Source organism: Mycteria americana, chromosome 5 (genome assembly GCF_035582795.1).
Source record: "Mycteria americana isolate JAX WOST 10 ecotype Jacksonville Zoo and Gardens chromosome 5, USCA_MyAme_1.0, whole genome shotgun sequence".
Taxonomy (NCBI): domain Eukaryota; kingdom Metazoa; phylum Chordata; class Aves; order Ciconiiformes; family Ciconiidae; genus Mycteria; species Mycteria americana.
The window spans coordinates 60,603,863-60,623,046 of NC_134369.1; the positions used below are offsets into that span (position 1 = coordinate 60,603,863).

The following is a 19,184-nucleotide window of genomic DNA, read 5'->3' on the forward strand; positions in this document are numbered from 1 at the left end:
GAACCATGGCGTTTCTTTACGAGCTGGACTAGCAGTCATCTCTGTCAGTCCTTGGACATTGTGTCAAATGGTGACAGGAATGACTCGTATTTAATCTTGAAGGTGTTCCTTATAATTCAAGATTTCTTTGGGCTAGATTTTTTGGGCTGCCTCTGTTGACCTGTGGCATTGCGGGGCTGGATTCTGCTAAGTGTTTCTAATGAGGCTGGTATCTGAGAGCTGGTATATCTCTGAAACCTGGGGAAGAGGGGGTGAAGGAGGAAGCTCCTTCAGCAAGGCGAGAAGGACAGTGAGACCTCAAGGACTCTACGTCTCTAGGAGGACTCCTGGTAAGGGAGGCTGAATCGCTGCCTTGAGGATCGCTCTCTTTAGCAGGGAGTTGGTCTGTACTGTTCGGGGCATGCCAGCAGGTAACAGCAAATGCAGTAACACAGGTTTAATTTCTCAGATGGCCTTCCTTCGTGCCAAATTACACCTTCCTCCGTACTTGCTCGTGTGTGAACACTTCAACATTTGCACGGGGCTCTTCTTCCAGGAGGCTCTGCCCTCGCTGCCGTTGCATGGCGGCCGGGCTGAGCGGGTCACACGCAGCTGATGAGCATGGCAGTGGATGCTATTTGCCTCTAAGTCCTGGCCAGACACCAGGAGCAAAGGACTGGAGACTACAGTAGCGGTGACTGTCTTTGCTTGGGGCTTGCATTACCCTGCTAAGCCCCCGTCGAGGCAAACGTCCCAGAAGCTGCTGTGTGCGTGCATTCCTCCGAGCCGGCTGCCCCCAGCGACACCTTCACGGGACAAGGGGAAATGTCTCAAGCCCCAAAATATTCTTCTTTCAGATGGCTGCCTTCTGAACAGCCTCTGTTTGCAGAGCAATTCCAGTCAAGTGGAAAGCGTGACTTCTCCTGGTATACTTCATGGAAGTGACTGAAACCATTATCAGAAGCTTATCAAAATGCTTGAATCTGGAGTCAGCTTTGTGCTATATAACGAAAACTAACATTTTGATAGAAGCGTTGGTGTGAATGAAGGTTAAAATAATAAAAAAGGGTTAACTTTCTGTTGCAAAGGGAAGATTTTTGTGTTCGTTGTTTTATTTTTTTTACAATCTCAGAAGGTTTCACGAGGAAGATTCCCTTTGAGCTGTTCAGCTCAGCTAAAGAAGGTAGAAATTTTGCTTGATCTTGTGACATTTCATGGGAAATACTTAGCCCTGACACTTTAGTCAGCCAGTGTGACGTGCCAGCCAGTCTCTATTTTCTTGTTGATACTGCACCAGTCACTGTAATATGTAAAAAAATCTCCCCCCTACATGACTCTCCCAGCCGTGGGATGGGAGGCAACACATGGCGACACTTTCATATTGGGAATATAATGAATTTCTTCACTTTGGCTGGAAGCAGCTCCCAGAAAAGCAATATTAAAGAGTGGTGTCTAAGTGCTGGTGCCCAAGGCAGCGGTGACGGCTGCAGTGCGGGCCGGAGCGGCTCGGCAGCGTGCCCGATCCCTGCAGGAACCAGGAGGCTGTAGGCTCCCGGGCTGCCCCTCCACAGGGGACTGTGTCCTTGTCCCCACGTGTCACTGACGCGGCAGGTCCCACACCCGGTCCCACTGCTGGAGGGGGCCCAAAGGACAGCAGCTGGGAATGGCTGTGGGAGAAGTGGAAACAGCACCTTTCCCCGCACTTGGCACGTACAGACTGTTGATGAACCGTTAATAACTCCTGTGTGGTCACCAGGTGTATCGAGGAAGGGCTACTGAATAACCCAGTGTGTTCTAGCAGCTACATTGCTAGCTCTCTAGATAATATTTTACTTCTGGTTTTAAGTTTTTGCTGTCCTTGCATGATGTTACGCTGGAATAAACTGTTCTCTCCAGCGCAGGATGTGTTCAGGGAAGGATGTGTAAGAAATTATGGGAAGCAAGTTGCTAAAAATCCTTTAATTTTCAGTTCCCAGAAGCTCTGAGCCCTCACACGGAGCTGTGCTATATGTCACTGACACATCAGACCATCCAAAATATGCACTTCAGTGAGAAATAGGTTCTTGTGAAATGTGCGGGAGATGGCACTGGGGATTAAAGTCCTCAGCTCCTCTGTGAAGCTGACCCAGGGGGGCAGCAGCCATGAAATTTTCTTTTCCCTTTGCTGCCAATGTGCCTTGGCTCTGACCCGGGGAAACCTCTTCAAGAGGAGTACAATTGGCAAGCCCTTCACTGCATCAGGACTTCGGTTTCCAGGTTCACTCCGGGCAAAACTTAACTTCTGTGTGGATGTGGCAGCTCTCTGGTATGGGGCTGTTGTGCAAAACTAGGCAAAATGGCATTTTCTTGAGCTCTTGGTTCCCCTTGACCTGCAGGTCTCTCTCTGTGCTTTTCTCTTTCCCCTGCCGAGATCACCACCCTGTGCTGGGTGCAAATTAGGAAGAAAAAATTAGGTGCTGGACCAGTCTCCTGGCAAAATCCATCTCCCATCTCCCCTGCAGGGCAAACACTGGAGTACGGGCAGCAGCAATAGTGATTCCTGCTCCGCCGCTGAACTCCGCAAGGAGCTGACACTGGAAAGGGGGTTGGGAGACTGAGCAAGAAGTGAAGAAGCAGAGCTCCTCCAGGGGCTGGGAAAACCACCCTGCAGTCTGAAAGGGAAGCAAATGCTTTGTACGTGGTTGGATTCATTTCTGGGCTTCACCACGTGTATACACAATGAGCAGGTAATAATCCGCGGGCATCTGGGTAGAGGTTTAGGGTCAGCTGTGTGGATTAGGAACGCCAAGGAAAATTCCGTGGGAACGGCACAAGGAATTTTCCTTGATGGGAAGGGGGTCTGCTCCATCAGAAGGAGGAAGGGTGGGCTGGGATGGGGGGAGGAGGTGTCTTATGCACAGCCACCCGTGCGACTTCTCTGTGGCACAGGGCAAGAGTGTCCTCGGGTAAACCAGGGTGCAAGGCTGTCTTCTGGGGTTAGTGAGTACGATGGGGAACGGCCCCTTCACAGCCAGCATTACCCTGCAAGGCACCACCCCTTGTGATTTTCCAAGCAGAAAGGCACTGGGAACAGCGGCTCTGGCGCAGCGTTGCAGGGCTTCACGGGATTACTTATTCACTGTGCTCCTGGAACAGCTCCAGGCTTCCCATCTCTGCCTCCAGGGTACAAATTCATCAAGTATCCACACGGCTCACAGTTCCCAGAAGCAAGAGAAGACAGTCACACTGCAAATCACACTGTCTCCGAAGGACCTGCAGGGCTCTGGAAAGACTGAACCGGTATCCTCCCTTCTTCTACCTCCCTAACGCTTAATCAGGGTAATTAAGGCAGCAGACGCAGTCTGGATGGATTTCATTGCTGGGGCCATTGGAGGTAAATACATAAAGTAGTGCTTGTTGATGAAAGCAGATCGCTGTGTTTCCTTCTTGTTCAGCTAACGGGCAGGTCTCAATGGCAGAGCCGAGAGTCTTTCAATGGGGGCTGCTTGTTAAAAGTGCGTTCTTCTTTATCATATGGAAATTGTCATCAGAGCAGGTTCACAGAGCTACTGGAGAGGCAGCGCTGCAATTTGGTCGGCTGAGGTCATTGCCCTGCAATCTCCTCCAGTCCAGTTGCAGCGGGACGGGGCAAAACTGATAGGAAGAGGCAAAGTGGAATATGTTGCTTGCAGACACAAACTGGTGTGTAACACCCGGACAGCAAAACCTCACGTGTCTGGTGCCTGGGGTCCTGGCAGGCTGTCAGGTTGTGCCTCTGGGTTGAGGATGCGATTTGTGAGACAGGAAGGGTGGAGGCATGGCGTTTCACAGCGAAGAAAGTCTGTCTTAGGTTAAGACGTATTTGCAGCTGCGATGGTAATCTCAGTGCAAGCATGCACTGAAATGGGAGAAGGTAGGTTAGTTATATATAAAAAAAGTAAAAGGGGAAAAGTGTGATTTAATTCTAGACATTTTTAGAGCATGTGCTGCTCAAATGCAGCTTTGTTTTAAACAACAAAATGTAGCCACTGGTCTAATTTCTTTTCTGAAATCTCATCAGATTTAGCGGAGTATCAAATACCAAGACAAGAGCCTTGCGATCGCCACTGCCAGAAAGGCCAGGTAAACCTGCCAGATGGCTGAGACACCCAGCCCAAGCCTGCATGTCAGATCTCACTTTGAGATCTGCCGAAATTCGGCAGTTTCCTTCACCAGGAGCAGCCTGTGGTCCTGGTGCAGATGTGCGTTTCCTGGGAAGGACCATGATGAATTTTCCCCCGCAGCCCCTTATTGCTCGTCACCCAAAATGTGCAAGTGGGGTGAGGTTTGGCATCTCAGGGGCATCCAGCCCCAGAGGTGCCTGTTGCTCGGGGTGTTGGCCTTCACGGGGTGCTGGGGGGACCCTGCTCGGGAAGGATCCTTCCTGGGAGAGTGGGATATAACCAACCCCTCCACAACAGCTTGCTTTTCTCCTCCTCTTCCTTGCTGACTTCAGAGCAGCCGGTGGAGGAGGGAGCCCTGTGCTGGGGCTGGCAACAGGATGTCCGTCCCGGAGGGATTCACCAAAACTCCTCTGAGACTTCACGTTAATGGTGGGGCAGCGATGATTGCATTCGCTGCTTGGACTCCTTTACTTTTGTTGGCACAGTTGGAGCTGAGCCACTTAAGGGTAAAGTTCTTTTGCAAGGGAACGTGGAGAGTTGAAAACACAGTTTCAAAGTGGCCATTCTCCTCAGCCTTCTGCCCCCCTTCCATGCAAAGCCATGGTTTGTGCAGTGTCCCCCTGTCCGGGCACCAGCACCGTGTGCTGCCTGGCCATGCAGCGTCTCCCATGGGTGCCCTGGAAATGGGCTCAGCCTGGGAGGATGCAGGCTGGGGAGCTCCATCTGGGACGAGAAATGTCTTTGCTTGTTTTAACGCACTTTGCTGACCTCAGGGTGTCTGAGAGCAAGAATTTTCTGTCCTGTCATCTGTGTCCAGCTCAGGGCTTTTCTAAGAGGGATAATGCAACTTTTCACCAGCAGATAGGTGTGTTTTCTGGCATGCTGTTCCCTGCTGGGAGCTTGCCCATAGACATGTGCAAGGTACCTGGGCAGGGCTTCAGGGCCATGGTCCCTACCCCGACATGGGACAGCTTCCAGGGATGGGGCAGCTTTCCTGTGAGAACTGAACTCTGAAAACCAGCAGAGGTGCTGCCCTTTTGAATCCCATGGAATGGTCCAGCCTGGCTTAGGCACCTGCACAAATATTGTGCATCTCCTCTGACCTATTGTTTCCATGGCCATGGGACAAGCTCAGTATCTTCAGCCCAGGAAACAGTGACCTGCTGTGACTCCAGATGGAAAGAACGTGAGAGAAACATGCGTAGTGACTATGAAAACTTTCAATAACCATCAAATGGGGCTGGATGTCCTCAAAAGCAGCTCATCTATAAGGATGTCCTTCCTGGCCAATAAAACTGAGCAGGAGATTGGACTAGAGACCTCCTGAGGTTCCTGCCAACTTGAATTTTCCTGTCATCCCATGTGTGTTTTCTAGCCCTGCTACAGCAGCAGCCTGGGCCACGGCAGGGGATAGGTATTGACGATCAGGGCTATTGATGACTAGGGGATGACTTGACTCGTGCCAGGCACAAAGATTTGGGATGGGGAAGCTGAGGTTCACCCAGTGGTGGTAAAGCAGCAGGGTCTGCAGCATGCCCAGGCTTCTCTACATCCTGCTGCAAGGTTACACACCAGTCACATGCAATCCAAGGGCAGATAAAATAGTCCACCTGTGGAGGGAACATGCTATGTCCTTGTCCTTACAGCTAAAGCAGCTCCTGCTGGCCACTGCCAGGGTCACGTTACTGGATGGAGTTCAGCTTGTCTAGGAGATGGGGCACTTCTTATGTTCTCAGCTCTTCACAAAGTAAAGGTCTTTGGAAGTTGCTGTCTACCCATCCAGCACATGGACCACGATCCCTGCTTCTCCCTGGGTCTCTCAGCCAGGAGTTTGCCAACAGCTTGGCAGCCCGGTGGGCTCCATACGGCTCCGCTTGCTCTCTGCTGATTGCCGTTGCAGTGGCCACCCTGCCAGGATCCCTCCTTGTTTGAATTGCCTGGGCAAAGTGGCCTGACTTGTGAAGAGGCTGTGAGTAATCCAGTTTTGACCCTGCACTCTGTGTGTGTGTTCAGGGGATGCCACAAACTCTGCAGAATACCCGAGGACTTCTCAGATAAAGTAGACATAAAAAATGGCTCACTCCAACCCAACAAAGATCATTTACCTGGTTTTGCCATTTATTTTCATCACAGCTGGTGCAGTGTTATGCAGTAGTAGTCCCACAGGATCCCTCTCCCATATGCGCGCTATACATTGCTGGCCTTGTTCGATTCTGCCGTGCAAACAGGGCATGTGTGGGTCATGCTATCTTTGTCCCAGGCTATTTATATTGTGTGACACTGTGCAGAGCCTTTCTTCCTCAGCCTTTGAGGGACTTGGCTGAGCTCCTCAGCTCTGAAAACTTAACTGCTTGGAGTGCTTTGACTCTTAAGAGCGCAGTTCACGGCAGACTGTAGTTGTTCGGAGGATTGGGGTGCTCACATCTCCACTTTGGTGGGAACAGTGAAGAATTTACCCTTATGGTCTCCTCCCAAATGGAGATGTTTGGTCCTTGCTGGCACCAAGGTAAGCCCCTAGAACTGAGAAGCAATGGGAAACAGGTTGGTTTGGGGCAAACCTGCTTTATTTTGTCTATGTTGCTGATGTCTCTGCATTTTAATGTGTGAACAGGGAAATTTCTCCAGAGGGGAGGACACTTCTTGTCAAACACTGACCCAAAACAGCCTTGGTACCTGATGTGCATGAGCCAAGGCTCCTACCCTCCTGAGCCGGTGGAGCAAGCCGGGGCTTAGGCGTGCGAGGCACACGGTGCCCCTGCGTCACCAGCATCTGGTCAGCCCACATCCGCTGCCTCTAAGGTTTGGGAATTCTGAAACCAATGTGATGCCAAATCCTCCTGTCTGGGATGGGTTCTTGGACCGCACCTCTGAGGTCAGCACAGTCACACTGACATTGACTTACGTGCTGCGCTTCCCTGGCTGGTGGGGTCCGTGTTTGCAGTCTGCCTCTGGCCGATGGCCACGAATCTGGGACAGTACAGGTGGCCCCCGGTGACTCGGTGTGTTGTCACTCTGCTCGGACCAGAGGCATTGCTCCTTTGAGCTGTATTACTCTGCCTGTGTACTTCCCCTTGCCGTCTCTCTTCTAACCTGATCTCATTTTCATTGTGAAATACAGAAGGTGGCTTCTTGGCCCATTTTTCACGCTCATTGCTATTTATCTGGTGGCAGATTTGATAGAGATTTTTGCAGAACAAACCTCATTTTTCTTCAAGCAAGACGCTGTCGGTTGTTTTCTTCTGAGTAATGCACTTCAGGATTTTCTCCCGGTGACTCACACCAGCAGCTGGGTGAGTTCCCAAATGTAGCAGAGCTTTCCAGAGCTCCCAAGCAGCCGTGTAATCACAGGTGAACATGCCTAGTGAAATGCCTACAGCAACTAATACATTTTTAAGTATCTTCTTTGTTTTTTTTTAAAGACGGACTCAGTGAGAGGCAGTTTCCAACCTGTGAGCCGCCAGACATGCGCTGTATCTGTGACTGCCTGGCTCCCTGCAGGGCTCCTCCAGCACTTTTATGAACTTGATCTCCCGCTAAATAACTCACATGGATACAGCTCCATCGTCCCCCAGCCTGATTTCCTCTCAGCTGACTTGGCAGTTGATGTACTGGGAGGAAGTTAGCTAGCCAGACCCTTTATCATCTGTTGTATCTGCCAACAGAGGCATTTAAATTAGAGCTGAGAAATGCAGTGGAGGCAAAGGCAGGGACGGTGGGTGATCTGTTACTGCGACCAAGACAAGTCTGTGTCGGGGCTCTTTCGCTCTCCTTATCTGCCATTAAGGCAGTAACTTTGTCTCGTAGGATTAATGCGTTTCCAACTCCAGTGGCTATTTTAAGGTCTCGAAATGAGCTTGGGTGTCAATAGAGGATTGACAACCCCCCAGCACGCTGGACATGCCGTCACTGCTGCAGGCGGGGAGTCGCGGTCAGCTGGCGTGCAGGGCATGCTGCCGAGCACGCTGGCTTTGTGCATGCCCGGCGCTAATCCCTCGCTGCCCCTTAATCCTGCTGAGCCCCGAGCGGCGGAGGGCGGGTGGTCTCGCCGCAGAGCAGCGCTGCCGGTTGTGCTGTGCCCCGGTGTCACGCCAGCCTGCCGGGGCTCCAAGCAACCTTTGCTTTTGTGCCTTGCTCTGCTTTTGCAGCAGTCTTTGGTGCACGTAGGAGATGCACTTCAGAGGCTTAGTCCAGCGTGGTGCCACGGATGCTAATGCCCAATGAATGCCTCACCCAGGGCTCTAGATGTGCTTTGTAAGCTTCAGCCAGGACACGTCCAGTCCCTGTCGTGCAGGAGGCAGCAGGAGTACCTCTCCTGTCTTCAAGACAGATTGCTGAGAACCTGTAATGCGTGAGGGCCACCCCTCTTTTATTAACGTCCTTGTGACTGCTGCTTTTATTCCTTAATATTTCCAAGCCAAGCACGGAGAACCAAAATCGCTCCAGAGACGCCTCATGCGAGTGGGGATGCTCTGCACCTCATGTGAGGGTGCTTGGTCACAGTCCAAAGATGCTGTACCGCCTAAGCTGAGCGGGGGACAGAAACCGTCCGATATCGTACAAGTCATCCCTCAGCCTTCCTGCCGAGTCCCTTTTCAGAGGGCTGCTCAGAGCCCACAGAGCTGGTGGCGTGCACAGAGCTTTCCTCACAGCAGTGCCTTCTGTGTTTCCCCCCATCCCGGCTTGCACTGTGCTGTTATTCCTCCTGAGAAGTTTCCCCTGACACTTGGATTCTTCCTCTGAGCGTGCCTTGATCATGCAGAGAAAGCTGTGCATTTTGCTCTGTCATTCTTGGCTCAAACGTAATTGCTAGAGCTCGAGAGAAGTCCGGTGCCAAGAACAGCAGGGCTCTGAAGCTGCATTTTTCTGCCATTCCCCTAGTGACTTGCCACGATGGGGGAAAATGGTCTGTCTCAATGTGCACTGTTAACCATCTCCAATACACTCTCTGTTTCAGGTGGCCTAAGCACGGCAGTGGGCTATCCACTGGACACAGTGAAGGTACGCCTTGGAGCTTTGTTTCTTGACTACAGACTGGAAACAAACAGGCCCTTTCGCTTTCCCCCCCTTTTTAGAAAACTAGTCCCATGATAATGCTTTCATCTTTGCTACATCAACATGCTTCACTTTATTTAGTTGCGTTGTTTTTCTCCTAAAAAAAAAGTAAATTGTTTGGGGATGGTATTTTATGGCCAATTAACTAGTTTGCTGCTATGGCATTTGTTGATTTTTTGTTTTTTTTTAATCTGATGCCTGCATTTTGAAGTTGCCCCTGTATTCCTAGGTGAGAATTCAGACCGAGAGACATTACAAAGGGATTTGGCACTGCATTCAGGAAACATACAGGACAGAGAAAGTAGGTACCTCTCATCAGAATTGCTGATACCAGTTATGGATGCCTTGTTTCAGAGAAGCAGAGCTGCCTCGCAGTTTGGGGAGGATGGGCAGCAGTTACACACAACCGTTTGTTGGGAGAAGGGTCAGGATGAAATTTGGCTTTGTCGATGAGTTGTAAGATGGGAGTAAGTTTTGGCTCAGCAATGCATGGCCAGTGTTTCCAGGTAGATGCTTTCCCATGCCATTCCCTCTTAAAACTGTTCTTTTTCCTCTGTTTCCAACTAGGTTTGGGGATTTTACAAAGGTGTGTCTGCATCAGTCCTCACAGTATCGGTGATTTCTTCTGTTTCGTTCGGCACATACAGAAACTTCCTTTGTACCATCTGCAAGCTGCGGTACGGGGCTGCAGATGCGAAGCCGTCCAAGCCAGATGTTTCTCTTGCTGGAGGTGCTGCCGGTGCTGTTCGGGTAGGTAAACAGCCAAAAGGGAAAGCACAACAAGCCATCTTGTTCACAAACATAGGAAGCTGGAAAAGCAGTGAATGTTTTCTGCCCGGGAGGCCACAGGGGAGCCCGCAACAAGCCCAGCAGGTTTGTTTTCACAGGGGGTCACGCTCTGCCCTTGCTGGCCCCTCGCTGGTCGGCTCCGTGGCGTGGCCAAGTCCTGCTGGGCAGCTCGTGCCGGGTTTGGTTTAGAGCACCAAAACGCTTAAGAACATGCTATTAAGAATGACATGGGCCTGGGCAGCAAACACAGGAAAAGGAAGAAAACCAACCTGGGCAGCAAACTTTCTAAGTGGCTCTGACAGTATATTTATGTAAGAAAGATGTAACTCAGTGTGTTAAAGCACAGGCCGGTGTTTTGACAGTGGCCGCGCAAGCCCGGCACGGTATCGCTGTGGAAGTGGGCAGTACACAGCGTTGCCTCGTCAGGACTCAAAACTCAACGGGGTGTCACTGAGAAGTGATGCTGCCTGGCAAACATGCATGGTCCCAGGACAGGGAGGTGAGGCTGAATTCAGGAGCCGTTTCCCATGAGCAGATGGATTTCTGTGAGCGTCTGCAGGCACTGCGAACACGGCAGAGCTCACCCCAGTGCCCCGATGGCATACTGGGCAGAAATGTGTGCCCAGTCACAGGCAATCCTCTTGCAGAGCGGTCCAGATGGACGGGTTTCTAGGTGTGTCCTAGCAGGCAACGACTCTACTTAACACAGGTTAACTTTTTAAAAGTCTTTATGGCCTTGATTCCAAATACAGAGACTTGATGTATGCTACCCTATAGCTGAGGACATCCCCTTTCCGTGCCTATCCGGTTTAATAAGTTGTTACAGGTATTTAATATCCCCTGTTGATTTCTGCCTCACCTTCCCCTCTGCACAGTGCAGCTCACACACATGTGCTGCTGCTGCCGGGTGGGATTTCGCACAGACAGAGGGCAGGAGGCTGGAACGTGCTGGCTTCAGGCAGTGTTATTGCCTGAAAAGGTGGGAGACAAGGAATTTGCAGGAGGCGGCTCAAAACACTGTTTAAATGTGAAGAGTTAAAATACTGTCCTCTGATGTTACAGGTTGTGTTGATGACCCCCAGTGAGGTGGCTAAAGTTCGCATGCAGACTCAGAGGAACCCACATCCTTCCGTCGCATCTGCCCAGCCTGTTTCCAAGCCAAAGTACCGAGGATCTCTGCACTGTCTGAAGGTGATCGCCAAGGAGGAAGGTTTTGGGGGTCTCTACAAGGGCTGCTCTGCATTACTCTGCAGGGATTGCTCCTCTTCTGCAATATATTTCCTTACCTATTCCGCTCTGTGCGATTGGCTCACACCAGCTGGGAAAAATAAACCAGGTAGGTATCGGAAAGCATCTGGTATTACCTGCAAAAACGGCTTATTTAGTACCACGCGAAGAGGGAAATCAGGCTCTCAGCAAACATCACCCAGTACCCATAAAACCTCACCCAGATCCGGTCCACGTGTGGGGTTGCTGTGTGTTTGTTTCCTGGCGTCACAGGGCCACTTGTGCCCTCCCGGCGCGGGTGCCAGCAGCCTGCGTGCTGGGCTTGGCCAGCGCGACCCTGTCCCTCAGCAGCTACTCCTCTCCCTGCGGGAGGGGTGCTTACGGCACGCCCTGGTGCCTCGTATGCGGGTATGAAATCCTCTTAATGCAGAAATAGGATATGTAACTAGAAATGAAACATGGACAAACCTCCCAGGAGCCATCATGGAGCACGGATCAGGGTCAGTCCAGAGCCTGAAAATAAAGCCCAGGCGCAGAACATAAAGGCACTTAAATTTCCTGGTTGTGATTTGGCTCCAAATAAACAGCTATCCACTTTAAGAAAAGATCAAATAGGTGACATTCAGCAAGGAGCGTCTTCCTGAGAATTATAAAAATAAGTAGACCCAGCTGAAGAGGGTGCGAGCGCTGCCAGGCTGCATCATATCTCATTCATGCGGTGTTAAAATAGATGCTGCCTCTGCACGAGCCAGTATGATGTATGCAAAAATGAGTATGCTGTGAAATCAAGAGGCCACACGGGTGTGTGAGATCCCTGAAAACTAACAACTGCAAGAGCTGGACAAAATAACGGCTGAAAAACATGAAAGTTAACCATGTCAGTTGACAAATCTGGGATGCTCGTAGCCGTATCAGTGCAAGGCTCCTCCCTTCACTCCCGCAGGTTTCCTCGTTGTGCTGCTTTCTGGTGGTTTCGCTGGAGTCCTGGCCTGGGGATTAGCTACTCCCATGGATGTCATCAAATCACGGATGCAAACAGATGAATCGGACAAGCACAAGTACAAAGGCCTCATCCACTGTGCTAGAGAAAGTGTGAGAAAGGAGGGTGCAAAAGTGCTTTTCAAAGGATTGGGTTTGAACTGCATTCGTGCCTTTCCTGTGAACATGGTGGTGTTTGTAACGTATGAAGCTGTACTGAGATTTACAGATCATTATACAAAGAAAACATAGCTTTTGCCACTCTGTTCAGAGGTGTATTTTGTTTAGTTTGGTTTTTTGTAACACAACATCCACAAACAAATGCTGAATGCTGTCTCCTTTGATGGACAGCTTAAGAAGCCCGGACATTTCAGCACAAAGCTGGATCACTGACGGCTTTGTTTTATTCTTAGAAGATTACAAACTCATGAGGGAGTCTTGGACTTACATACAACCTCCCTCTTATCTCATTCATGTATTTAGACTGTAGCCACTGCTTAGGTCCTTGAAACATTTGCAAATATTTATGTTCTAAAAAGCTGCTAGTCTGATCAGAGATTTTGGTAAAGGATTCGTTTTGTTTTCTACCGTCACAGAAAACGAGCTTCACAACCAAGGCAAGAGCTGGGGGGAGTTTGTGTAAGATTTAACACTATCCAGCGTGTCGTGTGCTCTGTATATGTAATGCCTGTATTGCATTCACCGAGTAACTTACATATTTGTGCTTAAGGCTGCAACTTTTCCTTCCCAGCTGTAATTTTCCCAAAGTACTCTACAATTATATCCCTCTGTAGCAGCTGAAATATGAATGTTCTTGCTTTTTCCTGTCAGTATTTAATGAGTGGCAGACGCGGTCTGTTTACATAACTGCACTAATGGCCTCATTGAAAGTGAAACCAGGCACGGGTTCCTGTAAGCCGTGTGATTTTCTCCCTGTGCAACCCCGAGCCCTACAGCATCAGTCCCTCCCCGAGACTGACGGCACCGCGGCTCTCCGGAGCTTGGCACAGCTTTGGAGGCAATCTGTTCTCATCCTGGAAGCGTGCAAAACCTCTTTGTTTCTCAAAGGAAAGGCTGCGATAAAATCTGTGCACTAGCGGGGCTAGGCAAGTTAAAGGAGTATCAAAAATTTTGCAGATAAAATGGCATCTCCATACCCCATGGAGACCTCAATCTAGTAGAAAGACAGAGTGAATGAATCAGACTCTTAAGAGGCAGATTTCAAAATTATGCCGGGAAGCTCACCTCAAATGGGTAGAAGCCCTACCCTTGGCCCTATTGAGAGGTAGGGTAACCCCAAGAATCAGAGAACGAGTAAGCCCCTTTGAGATCATGTATGGAAAACCATATGCTACTAACGCACTCACAATAAAAGAGGATCAAATGCACATGAAAGGACAGGAAGCAGTTAAAGAGTATTTAATTTCTCTTTCGCAGATCTTTGTTACATAGGTACTTAAATCAGAGGACACCTTTGCCTAGGGATACCCCTGTCCATCCTTTTCGGCTGGGAGACCTTGTCTACATTCGAACTTGGAAAGACGAGCCACGAAAGGGAAAGTAGACACAGGATGGCTTAAGAAGATTTTACATGGTTTAGGATTCTCCCTAACAGGAGGGTTACAAAATCTGTTATGGAATTTAATTATCTTTGTAATAATTGCAATAATGGTTTGTGTCGTGTTTGGATGTTTAAAAAGTCTATTCGCTAGACAAATATCTCAATCTTATGCGTTAGTTGTACAAAATGGAGTGAGACTTGTCGAAAAATTGCATTTTGGTAAGGCTCAAAGGGGGGAATTGTTGTAAGCATCAAACGTAAGTATACAACTCACGTAAAGATTGATGCTGCTATAGACATCCACTGTAGAGCCCTACCCTATCTCCATAGGAACTTATACAACGTACCTTTGTCTAATAAGCAGGATGTGGCTGCCAAAAAGCAGAAGTGTAACTGATGCATTACGAGTCTAGTTAGTAAACCATGAAGAACCGCTTAGATGTGCCAAAAAGGTAGGAAACTCGGGGAAAGGTAGTTGCGGCAGGGGGAGATCGCGACCCCCGACTCACGGACCACCTACCCCAATTAGACCACCGACTCCAATGATGGAGTTGAAGAACAACGACTAAGCATGCGTACTAATTTACATGCTAGGGGAAGGGATTTTAACCAATCAATCATTTAATAGAAGAATACTGCAGAGGTACTAGGAAGTTGCATACGGTAATGCTTTGTGTATAAAGAACTGTTAATTTGAAAGCTGTGTGTGCTGTCTTGGGACAGACACCCATATCTGCGCAAATATGCAATAAAATACCTCTGCTCTGGGTGAACATTGGCATTTTGCACAGCAGGTGAACGAACCCCGATTTTTGGGACAACACGTTCACTGAGTAACTTACATATTTGTGCTTCAGGCTGCAACTTTTCCTTCCCAGCTGTAATTTTCCCAAGGTATTCTACAATTATAACCCTCTATGGCAGCTGAAATATGAATGTTCTTGCTTTTTCCTGTCAGTATTTAATGAGTGGCAGACGCGGTCTGTTTACATAACTGCACTAATGGCCTCATTGAAAGTGAAACCAGGCACGGGTTCCTGTAAGCCGTGTGATTTTCTCCCTGTGCAACCCCGAGCCCTACAGCATCAGTCCCTCCCCGAGACTGACGGCACCGCGGCTCTCCGGAGCTTGGCACAGCTTTGGAGGCAATCTGTTCTCATCCTGGAAGCGTGCAAAACCTCTTTGTTTCTCAAAGGAAAGGCTGCGATAAAATCTGTGCACTGGTGGGGCTAGGCAAGTTAAAGGAGAATTGCAAAGTTGTAGAGTATAATTAAGATTTACAACTTTTAAAATGTGCATACTCTGCTCACTTTAAACTACACTGTTAGGAGCAGCCAAATGGTTTTTTTGTCAAAGGTACCTTTTGAGAGAATTTCTGACTTTCCGAACAATTATTTCTGTTTCACAAAGATATAAAGTTTCATCAACATGTCAGTTGAAAAAAACAACACCCACACTATTGCTTCAGAATGAAGGTCCCTAAAACCAGAAATACTTTAATTTGCTCATCCTGCCTAAAAAGCAGCATAAATGTTTTCTGTCTCCGTTTTAATCCCTGGATGATGACATCTGGATCCAGCCCCTGTCAGATTTTTTGGAGGGAAAAAGGAAGACGATATTTTTAAAGGAGTTCTCATATTCAGGGTTGATGCCTTTCTGGTCCACAGCCACTTTTACCAATTGATAGCATGGCCTTGACTACACTGACAGTAATTTTGCAGTGAACGGGACTTGTCAGCTACTCTGGACTTATAAAAATAGATCTTGTACTAGAAGGAGAAGTTTAAAAATTTCAGGTGCTACTAGAAAAGAATGAAGGGGACCTCTTCCATGCCAGAGAGTGACCAGTAAAAAGCTCCAGAACTGTCCTCCTGAAATCTAAGTCTTCAACTGGCTTTTTAAACACATTCACGGCCATGCTATCAAACAACTGTCATAATTATTTCTCTCAAGAGTCTATCCAGCTCTTGCAGCTCATCCAAAAGCAGGTTTAAGAGACCAGACGACCAGGCAGGTGTACAGTATGTCACCTTAAAGGGGAGTGAAATGAAAGACCCAACACTGAACCTCATTCTCTCCCAAAGTGCTTATGGCCTCAGCAACCTACCACCCCCAGGTACATCTGGGGCACCAGCACCAACCTTCTTTTAGTCAGAAAGTCCTTACACCAGAAGATTTAAGTCCTCAAGATTTGGAATTCCTCTTAAGATGGCTCTTAAGAGACCACTACCCTCACCTCTTTCTACAGGGGACGCATTTGACTGAGTGCTCTCCCAGCTAGGTAGTGATTTATCCCAGCTCTGCCTGGATGTTTTCTGGAATCAAACTCCTTCATGCTGTGTTATTCTCAGCCAACCTTGTTCTTGGGCATTACATCCTCTGAACAGAGACAGTAAAAAAATGCTGCAAATCAGACTAAACAACCATGTATTTTTAGGCAGTGTTGATAGCATCCATGGTCAGCCCAAGGTTTGAAAATAAAGTAGCTCAGCTTTCCTAATAGGCTCATGCATTCAGATGACTAAAAATGTCTCCTCCTGTGGGTGTAACTGAAATACAGCTGGTTTCAAGAAACAGGAATTACAGATGAATTGTAAAAATGAGTGGGAACAACTGCGGAAGCCAGTGCGAGGGGCTGAGACCTGTAAGCCTCAGGGTATTCAGCACCATATACAAGCAGGTTCTCATGTGGCCTGAACAAATGCTACGCGAGAGGTAAGTTGTATCTTCAGGCAGCTTATTTCAGGATGGTAACTGCTTTGCAATCCATCCTGTTCACTAGCCTTTAAGGGAAAAAAATACATACACAGTGTATGGGTGACAACCTGCCTTACAGCAAGAACTCACAGCTAATTCACACTGATACAAACTACCACCAGGTACAGGAATTGCCTGTATAAGTACTGTAAACACAGGCACATAAATAGGAACCAATTTTTGTTTAATGACATGACGCATTGTACATATTACATACTTCACTTACACACCAAGCTGGGTGTTTGGCTTCTGGATTTCAGAACATGGCTGTTTTATTTTCTGATTTCTTTGTATTACCTTGACCTTCAGCTACTCTGATAATCACAGAACTATTTATTCTGATAAATTAGCTAGCTGAAGGCCAGCTAACAGAATGAAGAGACCACATTTCACAGAATCACAGAATCACAGAATCGTATAGGTTGGAAAAGACCTTTAAGACCATCAAGTCCAACCATAAACCTAACACTACCAAGACCACCACTACACCATGTCCCTAAGCACCTCATCCAAACGTCTTTTAAATACGTTCACGGATGGTGACTCAACCGCTTCCCTGGGCAGCCTGTTCCAGTTGCTATAGGGACTGCAGCTTGTTGTACAGATGATTTCTTTCAGTAACAAAGTTGGGGGCCTTGAAAAAAAGAAAATTTTCTTTAGAAGGCACATTCTGCTTCATGTTTTCATGTTGCTGATAGTTCCTGTTTTCTCTGACAATGTTTATGAATATCCAAGCAGGTTCCAGCATGCCGTTTCAGCACGCCTCTTGGTGACTGTGGAAGAGCCAGGTGAAGCTATTCAGCATCTGTGCTCTTCAGACAACAGCAATTGTGGAGTATCATGTTTCCACTGAAGTGCCAGTCTTTACGCCAAACCTACTGACGTGTCATTGTAAATGGGTCACATTGACCTTCCCCTGTTGCTGAGCTGGCTGCTGCGCACTAGGAAATTCAACGTGTAGTCTTGCTCGAGACCAGTTACTCTGTGGAAAACTCACCCTTATTAGCTTGCTCTGGGAGCAATCTGATGTCTACCTGGTAGGACTGAATAGAGGGGGTTATAAAAACCTGTTATGCAATAAAATACCTCTGCTCTGTATGTATATTGGCATTTTGCACACTGGGTAAATGAACCCCGATTTTTGGGACAACATTTTGGCGACCGAGACGGGACTGTGCTGAGAGCCTTGCCCGGTTCGTCTTGCCATACCCGATGCGGGGAAGAGGACTGGGTGGACTCCAGTGAGCACCGACCTGTTGATGGGGGACTCCATCAGCTCCTCTCCTGCAGTCGGGCGGTAAGCAACACAACGGTGCAATTGGAAAAGAGGTATTTTCTGATCAAGGGAAAAGGGAGAAGTCTTTTTAGGAAGTAGCATACTAATACTGCGTAAGGCGTATCAAAGGAAGATACGCGGCAGAAGAATACTGCATAAGGCGTACGCAGCAGCAGAACACTGCGTAAGGCGTGTCACGGAAAGAGAGGCGGCAGTAGAACAGGCTTGTGCGGTACCGATATGGGTAGTGCTACTTCTCGGGAGAGTCCCCTTTGTTCTCCCTAAGGATGCATCCCTAAAAACTGGAATAAGTTTGGAGGGGACCCCATGACAAAAGATAAATTAAAATGATATTGTAATCAAAGGTGGCCACAATGATATTGTAATCAACGGACCCCATGACAAAAGATAAATTAAAATGATATTGTAATCAAAGGTGGCCACAATATCAATTGGATGATGGTGAAAAATGGCCTGAAAATGTATTTATTAAGTACAATACTGTATTACAACTAATGTTATTCTGTCAAAGGACTGAAAAATGGGATGAAATACCTTACGTAGATTTGTTCTTTGCCTTAAGAAACAATTGGGAAGTTAGAAAAAGTTGTGGATTTGTAGATTCTGAATATCAAAATGGTATCTATTTGGTCAAGAAAAAGGATAGCAATTCTTGTTGTACAAGCTGTAAAACAAAAAGGAATGGTACAGAGGAAAATGATGAGGAAGCTCTTTTGGAATATGTGCTTACTATGGAGGAGAGAAGAACAGTTGTAGAAAAGGCTAAAGAAGGAGTAACCCGGGAACATGGAGGAGGGCCTAATAGAGACACCTCTCTCCCAAGGGGGGATCCCAGGTGGGATCCAAATACTTGTGGAGGGTTACAGAGAATAAAGAATACTGAAAATTTATTCTATATGGAATCCAGCATGGAATCCAGAAACCACAGAAGTGTGCAAAACTGTACGAAATATGACAGGGAGATAAAGAACCCCCATCTGTCTTTTATGAAAAATTATGTGAAGCAGCTTGGAAGTGGACTAATTTGGACCCTGAGGATGAGAATAATTCTAGACTTCTTAAGGTGTTGTTCATTGGTCAGGCAGCACCTGATATTAGAAAGAAATTACAGAAAGCATTTGGTGCTGGTGGTATGACAATATCTCAATTGTTATCAATTGCTTGCAAAGTTTATAATAACTGGGATGAAGTAGAGGAAAAGGAAAAACAAAAGAAATCAAAATTACAAGCTTCCTTGTGGGCCGCCTTGTCAGAAGGACAAGGAAGAGGCAGAGGAAGAGGCAGAGGAAATTTTAGAGGAGGGTTTCAAGGTAGAGGAGGAAATCATGGAAATACTGGGAAAAGTCATAGTAATATTCCTTTAGGAGCAAATCAGTGTGCATATTGTAAGCAAGAGGGCCAC

General features: G+C 47.9%; 1 protein-coding gene across 2 annotated transcripts; it reads left to right on the top strand.

The window, feature by feature from the left end:
* The first annotated feature begins 3,087 nt into the window (after positions 1-3,087).
* On the top strand, positions 3,088-13,109 carry SLC25A47 (solute carrier family 25 member 47). 2 transcript variants are annotated; one of them, XM_075501550.1, is made up of 6 exons: positions 3,088-3,352; positions 9,076-9,119; positions 9,403-9,474; positions 9,741-9,923; positions 11,025-11,298; positions 12,133-13,109. In XM_075501550.1, the coding sequence occupies exons 1-6, from the start codon at positions 3,325-3,327 to the stop codon at positions 12,417-12,419; spliced, it is 888 nt and encodes a 295-aa protein (XP_075357665.1). In that variant the 5' UTR covers positions 3,088-3,324; the 3' UTR covers positions 12,420-13,109. The 2 variants fall into 2 exon arrangements, with proteins under 2 accessions (XP_075357665.1, XP_075357666.1); XM_075501551.1 differs by lacking the exons at positions 3,088-3,352; positions 9,403-9,474 and having other exon boundaries at positions 9,074-9,119; positions 9,821-9,923.
* The last annotated feature ends 6,075 nt before the right edge of the window (positions 13,110-19,184 follow it).